The 14,588-nt window shown below is 29.7% G+C and overlaps 1 protein-coding gene across 2 annotated transcripts; it reads right to left on the reverse strand.

Moving 5' to 3' along the window:
* Window positions 1-2,055: 2,055 nt before the first annotated feature.
* LOC106769096 (asparagine--tRNA ligase, chloroplastic/mitochondrial) lies at window positions 2,056-9,504 on the reverse strand. Of its 2 annotated transcripts, none has more exons than XM_014654569.2 (15): window positions 9,052-9,504; window positions 8,899-8,967; window positions 8,479-8,571; window positions 7,691-7,795; window positions 6,897-7,034; window positions 5,966-6,046; window positions 5,802-5,879; window positions 5,587-5,655; window positions 5,370-5,444; window positions 5,172-5,255; window positions 4,969-5,055; window positions 4,440-4,535; window positions 3,982-4,056; window positions 3,127-3,253; window positions 2,056-2,381 (listed from the first exon to the last, which is right to left on the reverse strand). In XM_014654569.2, the coding sequence occupies exons 1-15, from the start codon at window positions 9,382-9,384 to the stop codon at window positions 2,266-2,268; spliced, it is 1,626 nt and encodes a 541-aa protein (XP_014510055.1). In that variant the 5' UTR covers window positions 9,385-9,504; the 3' UTR covers window positions 2,056-2,265. The 2 variants fall into 2 exon arrangements, with proteins under 2 accessions (XP_014510055.1, XP_014510054.1); XM_014654568.2 differs by having other exon boundaries at window positions 8,461-8,571; window positions 9,052-9,502.
* Window positions 9,505-14,588: the final 5,084 nt, after the last annotated feature.

The following is a 14,588-nucleotide window of genomic DNA, read 5'->3' on the forward strand; positions in this document are numbered from 1 at the left end:
TATATTTGTGTTGGTTTTAGCCTTTTCAGTTTTTATGTCATGGCCTTTTCTAGATATTACAAAGAATATCGTTTGGAGGCCTATTAGAGGAAAGCATCATTTTGGTCACCCTCTTAAACTTGCCTCCGACGATGTTGTAAACAGTGTTCATTTCTGGCTTTTGTTAATAATTGCTAAATAAATGTTGGAAAACATGATATATAATTATCTAAATTGATATTTTAATCGTCAGTGGAAATAGGAAATAAAGCAACTAATAATGTCTAAGATTATGTTCACAACTATTGAAGCCATGTCTTTATTTTCTAAGACAGTATGATGATATAGTTATTGGTTTTGTATTGAATGGTTATCTTGTGATAGAATACATGCAGTAATAAACTATGAATGAAGTTTAATATATACTTGGTTAGTTTGTTCACCAATTTTGTACTGTCAACATGAGTTGTGTTCTTGAACTCCTAAATGGGCAAACTGGTTAGAGCTCTATTAAGATTGTATTCTTAAATTTCAATAGTTTGTTTTTACACTTCTAACTGAAAATTTGGACATTATAACCAATGGTCATATTCTCTTTATTTAGGTTGTGTAAATTTATCAATTGAGTTTCAGAAAGAGAGTACAAATTATTAACGTTTACAAAATCAGCTCTCATCAAAACTGTTATTATTGTAGCGAAAAAAGTAGACCTACATTTGAGATATAAATCATTAATTTATCCCCTCCCTATTCTTCGACTCCGGTTTTTAGTAATGGTAAATAAATATTAAATAATCATGATTTCACAATATTTTCTTGTTTCCCAATGTTATTTATGTCATTTTAAATGTTTAACTGAGGGTTTAAACATTTTATAGTTTTTTCACCATGTCATTTTATGTCATCATAACCATTTTATTCCCCATTTCTTATAATTGTTCTCTTCTCTGAGCCTGTTCTTGTTCGTCTCACAATATAGCATCAAGGATGTAAATTTCAATTGTTATTTAACATGAAGTGAAAAAGAATCTAAGATTATAATAAAATGGGTAATGCGTAATTCTGTCACTACATTTATTAGCTGGTTTAATTTGAAATTTCAAAGTCGAAATTGTAGTCGATTTTAAAGTGATGTTTGTTACCCTTTGATAGACGAAGTAATTATTATATTGTTTTATGTTTCGTTTTGTCAATGATCATACACGATTTGTTTATGAATGTAAAAGGTATCGATCAAATTCAAATGGTTTTTGTAAGCCATTTACTGTATGAACCTAAACTTTGTTATATTTATTGAAATTATCTTAGGATGAAATTCATCCGAAGTTAAAATGATTTTGTTATACAGGCAAATATTATAAAATAAAGGTTCAGCTATGAAAGTTACCAGAATTAATAATGAAGGAAGACGTTTACAAATCGTTACTTTAAGAAACAATAGCAGCCAAACAAATTGTTAGTTGCAAGAAGTATTGCATTCTTAAATCATGATACCTATGAAACTAAAACGGCAGCAAGCTTAAAAAATGTGATCTTTTCAATGCAGATTGCCGTCTACACTTAATGAATTTAGAAAGGTAAGAATAATTTTCTTTCGTTAATCTCTTAGGACAGGGGCTATTTTGAGACTAAAAGTTGATTGAACACAATTTATATTTAAATTAGAAAGAAATGAAGAAATTAAGTTAAATTAATTTAGCTGTTTTAGTTTAATAATATTAATAAAATATTTTCAGACAATACAGATATAATTTTTATGGATCTATAACTTTCCACTTAAAAACCATAATTCATTGAAGAATTATCCGTACATATATATAAACCAGAAAAAAAGCAGTAACTTTAGATCAAAAGGCAAAAGTTTAGATCATATGTTTTGTTCAATTTTAAAACCAGTCAAAATAATAATTCCAGGGTTGAATAAAGTTCGGATGATTACTTGCATTCCCCCTCCTGGGCTCCAATTTTACATTTATTATTCCGATCTAATTTACTTTCTTGTTTCTGAACAGTGCCGATATATTGTATAGACAGGTTGCCTTATCATAAATTTGAATACCGAATACAATTTGATAATTTATAAGCTCAATGTGCAAGCACCATTATATTGCCTCAAAATCGTATTGCACTCAGTTCAGAATGTATAAATACTTCATTTAGACCAAGCGGGTTGCTTTTCGAAATAAAAAGAAAAACGGAAAGATGCAAGAAACTTTATTACCTAAAATAGGGAGTTTGAATCGTACAAATGAATGTTGAGTCGATATTTGAGTATATCTGCAAGTTCTAAAACTCTGCCGAGCCAGGTGTCCGAGGAAAAGGAATAACGTCCCTTATATTGTCCATTCCTGTTGCAAATTGGACAAGCCTTTCAAATCCCAAACCAAAGCCTGCGTGAGGTACTGCATCAAGAAAACACTGCATCTTGTCAATATCATCGAGTTAAAAAGTTCAAACAATAATAGACCCCCTTCGTTGATACAACAATAGCGTCGCCCCAACACTCTTAAATGTTTGTATCATCAAATTAAAGAAATGTTTGTCTTTATGGGAGACATAAACATACGTATGAATTAGAGTTATTTTAAGTACTAATTTGATGACAAATTATTGGTTTAAACAAGATCTTAATACCTCAAAAATTAGTTCCTCTTAAATTGATACCACAAAAAAAAAAAGTCAATATTTTCATCCCAACATTTAAGAAATATTTTAATTTGTTCCTGATAATTCATGTTACTTCGAACAATATTGATATCTTAAGTTTGTTAATGTAATGTCTTTATATCAAAAATATTTTATAAGATGATTACATGTTAACACCATCAATTCAAAGATAATATTTACTGTCAAGAACAAATTGGCATACTTTTTAAATGTTGGGATAGAAAACACTAAAAAAAAATTAGAGGTACCGATTTCAATATAGACCAAGTACCAAACACTTATTTAACTCTCAAAAGTGTTTGAGAACTAACAGGTGACGTTGGAAGACCATTCTCAACAACAACAAAAAATTGAAACAAATTGCAGAGCTTGCAATTTACCACCTACAACAACAGTTTTATAAACCAAGTTGGATAAAAACAGCAAAATCCTTTTTCCCCAAAAGATGAAATGAGAGTTTCCAAATGAAAGACATTTAACCTGAACCATATCGACGCAAATCAAGATACCACCAATATGCGTCCTTGTTTAACTTTAATTCATCTAAACGAGCTTCTAGATACTCAAGCCTTTCTTCCCTTTGGCTTCCACCAATAAGTTCACCAATCTAACAAATAGACATGTAGATAAGTTTGCATTGTGCATAAATAGGAACATAATACTAAGAACTGTGTACAGTAGAACTCCCATGTTATAGCTCATCAGGCAAACATTCCCGGCCCAAAATAACATTAGAGAAAGGCTAACAACGTATTTTTTTCATACAACCTTTACTATTAACTGAAATTTATTGAAAATCACAAAAATTGTGAGTATCTCTATTTAAGGAATTTCACTCATGATTCAGTAACCTTCACTACATTTTAATACACTAGAGAATGTGTTAGAATGAAGATGCTGCTAGTACTGCTCTACTTATTTGACACAGAAGTTTCTACATTTTTATGCCCTATCAAACCTAAACCACTACTCTTTTGGATAGTGCTATGACAGAACTANATCACAATCTGGCGTAAAGTAAAAATCTTTATTGGTGAAGCGTGGTTCCCAATCTTGCCCCAACATGGGTACAGTACCAAGAACTGAAACTCTACAAAGAAAAGGAAATTCTCTGGATATTCGAGAGATCCATTTAACCCTCAGCCACCAAACTGATTCTCCAATGACTAACTACACCTTAAACTCCTCTACCTGAGTCAACACGCCTTATTTTTCTAATTATTTCGCGATTAATGATTCTACTATGTGATTAACTAAAGGGATTGTTTATTGTACTGAAAATTTTATTCACAAACACTTTGATGGTGATAATAAGAGAGAAATCTTATGAAGTACCCCTGGAACCAACATGTCCATGGCTGCAACTGTCTTTCCATCATCATTCTGTCGCATATAGAATGCTTTAATATCCTGAAAAAAATTAAATTCAACAACTTCAATACGTTTTACTCACCTTTTTTTTGTGTATACACAGAATCCTGATTGCTGGTCCATTTCATGCAAGTTAAGTAAAACAATGGCAAAGCATTTTTGTGGCAAAATTTGCATTTTTTTTTTATAATTTTTGTGCAGGGAGGAGTGGAAGTTGAGCAGAAGAAAAAGAGTTCGGAAGAATGTTACTTCTACTCTATTTTCTCAGCCACTTCTTTCAGATTTTGTGGACTCTAGATCTTGCATCTAAGGTCAAAAGTTCTAGGTCTTTTTTAGAACTGACACCCATTTTAAAATTATTTATAACGCCATGATCTCTTCCATATGCCATGTCCAAAAGATGAGAGGAGAAGGTAGCATACCTTTGGGTAATCTCTAATTATCACTGGGCATCCATTGTATGCCTCTTCAGTTATATAGCGCTCGTGTTCACTCTGAAGATCACAACCCCATTTCACCTATGAATGCAAGTAGAAAAATATGTCAAATACAAAAAATTGGAAAAACTTACGAATCAAGTCATTTCACATTTAGAAAAATAGTTTATACAACGACAATCAAATCTTGAATCACTAGTTGGACCAGCTACTTTGATGAACGAGAGTAAATTTAGCAGATGACCAATTTTGAACAAAATAAAAGCAAGTATAAGACAGGTAATGTCCAGGGATGGGAGGAGCAAACAAAAGAGAAGTTACAAGATGTCCTCTTAGTGTGTTTGATTCGCTAAACAATAAACACAATACATTACAGCAAAAAAATAATTGTTACATGTTTGATTTTAGAAAATGGTCATGGGATAGAATTAAAATAAGATAAAGCACAGGGTAACTGCACATTCAACAGGATTACTGAAAATTACCAAAAAAAGAAAAACATTTAGTGAGTTACCGGGAATTCAAATTTCTTATTTGCTCCCGACAGCAGATCTATTGCTTCAGTGTAGGTTATTTGCACAACATCTTTATCTGCTACATCCTTTTATAATGACATGAAACTAATATGTAGTGATCAAATTGGTAATTATAACCGATACATACAGATATAAATTAGATAAAGGAAAGCAATATGATGGTTACACTGAGAACTCATACACTCAAGCGAGCAATGATTCCTTTACTAATCCATGTATCAAAAAACTCCATGTCTTCCTTGCAGTTATCGAGAATATATTTTATCTTCAAGAACATGAAGCACACAAGCTTTAATATGAGGAAGTAATATAAAAAAATCTTTGCAAAAATAATCAAAAATCGATGACAACTTTGTAGTATTAGTGGAATGCAACATACTACAAACTGGAGATAAGCAGATGCACAAGCCATGTCATCATTAAGATCAGCAAATGCAAGCTCCGGTTCAATCATCTGAATAAACAATATGATAATGTCCGTTAGTTATTGTTCCATTACAACTAATCAGAAAAACTAAGCAGCTTATAAGCAAAAGGGAATGCATAATCCAGCTTCTTTTTTCAAATTGAACACACAGAAAAACAAAATCACTAACCCAAAATTCAGCCAAGTGCCTAGAAGTGTTGGAATTTTCTGCTCGGAATGTGGGACCAAAGGTATAAACCTGCATAGGTACAATATTCAAGCTAAGCACGTTTTATTCATTAATTTTAAATAACTAAATTTTAAAGAAGACGAGACAACTACTAAAAAATGAGAGAGAGAGAGAGAGAGAGAGAGAGAGAGAGAGAGAGAAGGTGACATATGTACATCAGAGAGAGCGGTTGCATAAGTTTCAGCATTGAGTTGACCTGAAACAGTCAAGAATGCTGGTTTTCCAAAGAAGTCCTGATTCATAGAATGCTTCAGATTAGTGCAAAAAATATAATAACCGCCTTACACATTAAAAGAGTAGGGATATGAATTTGTCTCACTTGTGACCAATCAATCAATCTGTCATTCTTTTTTGGAATTACATCAACAGGAGAATCCGTAGTATCTTGAGAACTTGGTATCTGTAAATTGAAGGGGGGGAAATCTAAAACTAAATGCGTAATAAGATGAGAAATCATTACTTCCGACAGACTTATAAGTTATAACCCAATCCTTGAACCGTTTTTAAATTATGGAAATGAAGTTCCTTCATTGAGGGAAAATATTAGCAAGGGGCTGCTATAAGTAGTGATTACTGAGTAAACAAAGTAATACACTCTGCATGTCCTGTGTAGACTTCAAAGATATAGTTCAAAATCTAAATATAATAAGAAATTCAAACAAATTTTCACTGCATAAAATTTTTTAATTTAAATTCTTTTACAGCAGAAAAGATAAAAATTTCCAGACAAGAGGGACTGCATCAAAGAAAACATTAGGAAAAACCAATGAGAAGGCTTTGCTCCAAATAGTTTTACTAAAATTGTTTTAAACAGTGTTCAATGGCATTGATTGACCAAAGAGGATAATTGAACATAAGGTGATTTGGCTATTTTTGTTGCTAAATTATTATCAACCAGTGTTTCTTAACAAGCTAAAGTGTGTCATCCCCAGAGATCCCACCCGCTCCAGAGTCTAAGCTAAAACCAAACGTTCTCCTGCTCACAGCATAACAGTAAAGGATAATATAACATTTACTTTTAATGGTTTTAGTTTGCTCTACTGTGACTTTCGGGAATTATTTTCTTGTGGGATTCATAGTAGTTTGGAATGAAAGACTGCTCCCCCCACAACCATGGTTTTCTAACAAATTTCCAGGCAGGGAAGATGAGTGGGGAATTTAACTCTTGAGTACTCAAAGTGCATCAATAAGATATAACTTGGTCAAAAATATTCATATAAAGTGGAAGTAGATCGTGGAATTGGAAATACCAAAGTAGTAACACAGAACTGTTCACCCGCTCCCTCACAATCTGAAGCTGTTATGATAGGACTTGAGATCCAAACAAACCCATTTTCTTGGAAGAACTTATGTGTAGCATAGGCCAAAGCATTCCTAACCCTTGCAACCTGAAATTATTTTTTATAACAAAAAGATAAAGATAACTGTAAAAATAAAAAGTAAGGTAATTTCATGCGAAAATCAAAACAGAAGTTACGTGAATTAATACCCTAGTCAGAATTTTGTACATAAAGTACAAACAAATAAAAACATTATATGTAAATGAAAAATAGAGGGAAGGAAATTGAAAACCATAAGCTAAAAATTCATTGCCACTATATGAATTTTCTGCATAAACCTATGGAGATACGAACTGATTGAGCACCATCGTCGGAGATAAATTGCAAAAGGCTACAAAGTAGCTTCACTGGATATAATTGATAAGATGGTGATTAAAATTTATTCATGGTTAGAGTTTTAAGCAAATAAACCATTACTTAAAACTCCTACTAAAGAAGAGACATAAAGCTAGTTAGGCTAGAGTATCTTTTGCCTCCACACGAAGCATGATTAACACCAATGAAATATCTCCATTAATAGAATGCAACAAATTTTGGGAACACCTACCCCCACCCTTACCATCACCCCCAAACAGTATTTGCTCATAAAGAAATTTAAGATATCGATTTAAACTAAAGTAATTAAGAATTGTTCTTCTGAATGATTAAGTAAAGGCATAAGAAGGCAAGGTAAAAAAAAATATGACAAAAATAGGAAACCATACTGCACCAAAAGTATTTGTCCTTGGACGAAGATGTGCTTTTGTCCTTAGAAATTCTCTGCTGGCTCTTTTCTTTTGGATGGGGAAAGAGGGATCACTCTTGCCAATCTGAAATTGTAAGACCAAAGTCTTGCATGAGTCACCTTGGAGTTAAAGATCTAAATGAACGAAGTAGGAAACATGTAATGAGTCCAATGCAAGCCCATAAGAGAAAATAAAATCCTGTATACTATAATTACTTGCAGCACTAATGAAAATTTTAGTCACAAGATTTGTTGTCAAGAGAATAGTTGTCCTTTCCATTGCCATTTACACTGACAGGAAAAAAAAAACAAAAGAAAGCATAATGAAAGCAAAAACGAAGTTAGTGATCTAAAATCTAAATCATGTTAGGAAATTAGATTCAATAAACAACCAAACAGTGGTTATTGAACAAAGAATGAAACTTTAAAAGTTTAAAGACAATGCTTTCATTAGCAATACCAAAAGACCAAAGTAAACACCTAACAATGCAGCCAGGTGAGAGTGACTGTTCACACTGGTACTACGTACATAAAAGATGTTCCAAGTATGAAAAAGAAAAAAACAACACAGCATCTATAATTTCAATATATTGTATGGTAGAAGCCTGCGAAATATTATGTTGGAATACATACGCAAATGAAAAAGACATTTTAAAAATGGATAAAGTCTTGAAGCGAACAAAAAAATGATATGATAAAAGAGAGCAAAATTGTGAGAGGTTGTTTCATTACGAACGAGGGAGAGCTAACCAGCACTATTTTATTGACCTTCAACTCCACTTTCTGTTTGGATCCTTGGCTCTTCACCAAAACTCCTTGCACCCACACGGAGGCACCAGTGGTAACCAAGCCAGATTCTACCTATTAACAACCTCCAAACCTTCAAGAGAGATGGTAACAAAAGTTTGTCCTGATAAACTTCTCCAAAATTATGTATATAGGAGAAGAAAATAAGGAGAAATGAAATATACTTTGTAAACTAAACTTAACTTATATATAAATAATTAGTAAGAATTCTTGAAGTTTTGTTTTCTAAAAGCTACTTTTCCGCTTATGCACAAAATCCTATTTTAAACTACCCAAAATCTTATTTCATTTGCTTCTCGTTTATAGTGTTTCCCGATAAGTTTATTCACACAAACCTAAATATAAAACCATAAACAAAAACGATAGAAAAAGCAAGCACACCTGATCGTAACCTTCAGCCTCGGAGTTCAACACGCATTGCATGTTAGAAAGGCAAGAACCATCGTTAATCTACACACAATCAACAATTTACTCGATCAGCAATTGCATTGCAAATACCGGCTAATTACAATAGAAATCAGTCTAATGGCTTGCCTCGATGAAGGTGACGCTACTCTGAAGGCGAAGCGTGCGAACCCAGCCCTGCACGACAAGGTCGCGGCCGAGAACGTCTGCACCATCGCCTTCTTTGATTTCGGAAACCCTAAGCTTCTTGCGGAACTGTTCTACTCTGCTGCCGGAAGTTCGAAGAGCGGCGGCGCAGAAGGAGCGGCGCGAGGGGAAGGGAGAAGGAGGGAGGAAGATAGATTTGTGGAGTGACAGAAAAGCAAGTGCCGTTGTTGCGGCGTAAGGCTTCAGGCGAAGAGGCCTCGCCGCTATTGCCATTGTTATCGCTTTTGCGGCGCCAACGCCAATTATAGCAGCCATTTGCTTGTTGGTGCGTCGCCGACCACACCCTACTCACTCTCCGACAAGTCTTATCCCCTTTCACTTCATTTCACTGCCTAAAACTGCCTTATTTTCTTTTTAGTATCATGAAATTATATTTTGTTATTCTCTCCAACTTAATCATTCTCATTTCTAATACTTGTGAATAAATTTTGTATCACAACCAAATACATACGCTAAAGTGTATCTAGTATGGACATGTATCCACAAACATGTCTAATGACATACGTACAATTAACACGTATGTGTTTACCTGTTAATATGTATCCATCTCAATAAATACTGATATATGATTATTATATCAATAATTTTTTAATATTATATAATCACGAACACTTAATTCATTTATTAATAAAAAATAGAAAATAAAATAATTAAAATTTTGAAAAAAGACAAAATATATTTTAAATTAGATTTTAAATTAATAAACTAAAACATATTTTATACTTTCTATATAAAATATAAATTAAAAAAGTTACGCGTATATTATATATATATATATATATATTTATTATTATTATTATTATTATTATTATTATTATATTATAGGGAGATAAAATAACATGACTTATGTTTTTAAATAATAATAAAAATTTGGTTCAATGAGCTTAATTTAATTTAAACATATTAGATAATAGTTAAAATTCAAATAAAATAATAAATAATGTATGTAAACTAATAAAAATTATTACAACCAAAATTAAATTTTAATTCGATAAAATAAAANAAAATACACACACAAAATATATATATATATATATATATATATATATATATATATATATATATATATATATATATATTAATAGATACATTTCTATTAATTAATTGTGATATAAGACATCAGTATATATATTTTTATTACTTAATTATAAAATAAAATTTTTATATTAATTTTAATATGACATAAATTTAAATGTAATGGATACATTTAAATTTATTAGCTATATAATATATATATATATATATATATATATATATATATATAATAAGTTAAGAAATATATAAAATCATAAGAAAATAAAATAAAATTTAAATAGTTTTTATACTTATTTTTACTCTATGATCATATAAACAATAAACTATTTATTACAATTTTTTTGCAGTGTATACTTTTATATTTTATATGTAGAATATGTATATTGAATATATTTTTAGAATATGTATATTGAATATTTTTTTAGTTAACTCAAAATCATTTAATATTAATTAGAAAACATATATTTTTAATTTAAAAGGTTGAATATAATTTCAGTCTTTTAATTTTTGTAAAATTTGTAAGCCCCATGAAAATGTTTATATAATAGTAGTAATTTTCTTAATATTATTATTAATAGTAAAATAATTATGGATAGAAAATATAATTAATAAGAAAATTTTGGAAAGTTAAATAAGAATTTATGGTCATTTTAGAGGCATGGGTTCAGACTTTTGAAAATGTATTTCTAGAAAAAAATATTATTAAAAAAAAACGAAATTGGAAATTCAGAAGTAGACAAACCTCTTTCAGTGGTGATTCACGGAAGAAAAAAACAAAATACCTTTAGGTGATTAAAATAATATTTTAATATAATAATAATAATAATAATAATAATAATAATAATAAGCCTTAAATAGTGCCACAGTTTAGCCTATAAATAGCAAGTAGGGGAGGCTGAATTTGCACCAAGAAGTAAAGAAATTTATGAGAAAGAAAGATTAGAAATAGCTTAGAGTTGGAAGGAATTTAGAATGGAAATTCTGAAAATTTTTCGAGAATAATCTCAGATCAAGAAAATAATTCAAGAATAAAGATAAGGAATTAATTTTTCTAAGCTTTTATATTATGAATTAATATAAGTATAATTATTTATGTTTTGAAATTTTGTGTGAATGAAAAACTTATTTGTTTGTTATATGATTATCTTTTGAATTTTTATGTTAATATTATGTGTTGTTGTTTTAATTTTGGTGAATAAGAATTTTGTTAAGAATAAGTTGAGGAATACTTTGGCTAAAAAAGATATGATACTTAAGTTGTTCATTGTGACACGTCTCTCTTTTTTAGAAGTCTATTCAACGAGTTTTTTACTTAATTCTTATCAGACAGATTATGCACCGTTAAGTTATTTTGTAATATATTCAATTAGTATGATTTTTGTGATGGATGTATTTTATGATGTTGGATATGGATTTATGTATTTGGACATGATATGAATCTTATGGAGAGATTTTGTAGTGGTATGGTATGAGTTGATGAATATGAACATGATACGAGTCTCGTGGAGAGATTTCTTAGTGACATGGTATTAGTGTACACAATGACATTGATAGTCCTATTGTGGTGGTTATTTTGATACTCTAATAACTCTCCAATCTCTAGTAGATAAGGATGATTTATGTGGTGAGAGGAGCAGGAAGTCCTGGTTTCTATGCTGGTTTTGGACACAGGTGTTAAAGACTAACTTTGTGAATGACATGTTGTATTTTATTTGGCCATAATTTTGTTGTATGAGGAGTGGAGCCATCACAAGTGCACGATCATCCGAGACTTCCATCAACGTGCTATTTAGATAATAGAATCTAATATAATAATTTCCATCTCACGTTAATTTTATTATAAATAAGTTAGGAGTAGTAGTATTATGCTTCATTTTTAATTTGTTGCATGGTAACTCACCCCTTACTTGTTTGTGTTTGTATGAATGTTTGTTCAATGATCCGTGTGTTATACAAGAACAAATAAAGAAATGTCATCTGATTCAGTGTAAGTGAAGAGAGAGGTAGAAAAATGGTGAAAAATGTTTGAGTTGTATTTAGGAGTATTAAATTGAAATATGAATTTAAAAATATGTACTTAGTGTGAAATTTGTTATATTTTTTAGTAAATGAATGTATAAATGTTACAATATTTATCTATGAAATGTTCAGTGAGAGAATTTCGAACGTTACAAAATTAGATTTTATTTATGTGACAAATGACATTATTATATATAATATGAACACGCGTGATACTATTTATGTTATCAATAAATTTTTAATGTGACAATTAAATTCATTAAGTAAATAAAATCTGAGTATGTAAATAATTTAAAATTTAGGATATGAAAGAAATTAAATTTAACATGAAAATTAATAAAGCAAAACTATGTTTAACCTTTTGAAATATCACTGATATTATGATTTAATTCATAACTTAATATATGATATCTAAGTGACCTTTTTATATATAAAATATGATTTAGTTTTGATTAAATTGACAGGACTAGCAAATAATAAGAAACAATATTTCGTAATTTTGTCTGAAAATTCTCTCAAATCTCAATAATGCATAAAGTGAACAACATATATAATCAATAATATTGAATAATTTAAATAACGACTGGTTTGATGTAATCCATTTTTTTCTTAAATTGAATTGCAAACATTGATGTAATATTATAGTTATTTTTTAATTATTTGGAAGTATCTTTTTGAATATTTTGTTTGAATAAAGAACTTCTTAACTTTTAATAATACATTAAAATATATTAAATTTTAAGTACTTTTATTATAAATATTTTATCTTTTAATTTTTTTTAGATAAAAGAATTTGAATTTAATACATTTTATTTTTTGTTTGAATAAAGTCTTATAATTATTATTAAATACAAAAAATATTTAAATATGAAATACTTTTTTTTTATCTTTTGTAATCAATAGTGGTTAATGTTTTTTCGATTAAAGTTTGTTAAGATTTTTTAATTGACATTTGTAATTCTTGTTCTCAATTAAGGTTAATTGATATTGGTTTGAATTGTTGTATGGGTCAAGTCTATTTTTATGATGCTAATAGTTACAGTGTTCTTTTATCAATCTTTTATCAATTGACTAACAATTTTTTTCTCATTGATATTAGTAAAAATTAAACTTAATTAATTTTTTTGAAAATTTTTAATTAACTTTAAAAAAATCTAATTAATTATTAACAAAAAATGACATATCTGTTAAAGATAAAAAAAATACCAAAGAAATTGACAAAAGAATAATTACAATATTGGAATTTTTTAGTAAGTTCACATATATCCATTTTCGTGAGTCAAATTTTAAAAGTTTTGTATACATGTATTTTAGGACTGTTGAGGTTCAAAAGAGTTTAAAATGAATCTTTATTTCTATAGAATTGTTATAATATACTGAAATTATTGATTTGAGCTTTTCTATATATAAGTATAGAATTTTGTCAGTTTGATTGAGTTGAAGTGATTCAAATAAAGGAAAGTAACCTATTTTTTTTTAAGGATAATGATACTTTGACATCCAAAAAGTAACAAACTTTTGACACCAACACGTGTCATCTTGTTAGTGGTCCACATGTCAAATAAAAAAAAAAACCAAAATGACGTGTAAATGATACAAGACAGGAGTTCAAAGTGGTGATTTCATTTTGGTTTTCAAAATCAGATTTCAAATTTGGGATTCCAAAAACCCTAGAGAGAAGGAGTGAAGCCGTGGAGAAGAGATTTTTCACTTCTACGAATTTTCCACCACCACTTTCAAACCTGCGCTGTTTACGGTTCACCGGAGGACATTCCGGCATTGTACCACCGATTGGAACGTGCCCCTCTTTCCGTCGTCGTGTCGTGCGTTTCGCCACTCTAAAGCTTTTGTTTGGTGCGTATGATTTTTTTCCTACATTTTTTTCGATTTAGTTATTTTTAGTGTTCTATGGTTGTTTTTTCCATGTATTTGGGTTGGATGAACGATTATAGGATGTGAGAACTTTGTTCATTGTTTCATTACATAGAACTTTTTGTTGGGAGAAGTTTTGAACCATGTATGTGCATTCTGAAATAGAGTTGAAGTTTGAAGGTATGCTTGTATAAAAATGATATAAAAATCAAGATAGAAAATTTATGATGGAACCTTGAAAGAGTGGTCAGATTCCTTATAGCAATTTTGCAAAATTGAAATTAATAGGAATTATGGTATGATAGATATTTGGATTAGTATACTTTTCTCAATTGGATTTGAATCAATTTTATAAATATTAAGGTTTGGAGTAATTTGGATAGAGAAAACTTGAATTTAGTGCTTTCCTTGATTATGATGAATATAAAGAGGGGTATTTTGTTAAGATTTAAAAGGAAAAAGAATAGTAATTATGGTGTTATAATTTATGAAGCAGATGGATGTTTTGTTTGTAATTTATTCAGATTTTGTAA

Source organism: Vigna radiata, chromosome 7, assembly GCF_000741045.1.
Source record: "Vigna radiata var. radiata cultivar VC1973A chromosome 7, Vradiata_ver6, whole genome shotgun sequence".
Lineage (NCBI taxonomy): Eukaryota > Viridiplantae > Streptophyta > Magnoliopsida > Fabales > Fabaceae > Vigna > Vigna radiata.

Coding starts and splice junctions, on each gene's coding strand:
- LOC106769096 (XM_014654568.2), bottom strand. CDS start 9,384: ATGGCTGCTATAATTGGCGTTGGCGCCGCAAAAGCGATAACAATGGCA. Junction 5,656..5,801: donor ATGCAACCGCTCTCTCTGAT/GTACATATGTCA, acceptor GTACCTATGCAG/GTTTATACCTTTGGTCCCAC. Junction 5,445..5,586: donor GGCACTTGGCTGAATTTTGG/GTTAGTGATTTT, acceptor TTGTTTATTCAG/ATGATTGAACCGGAGCTTGC.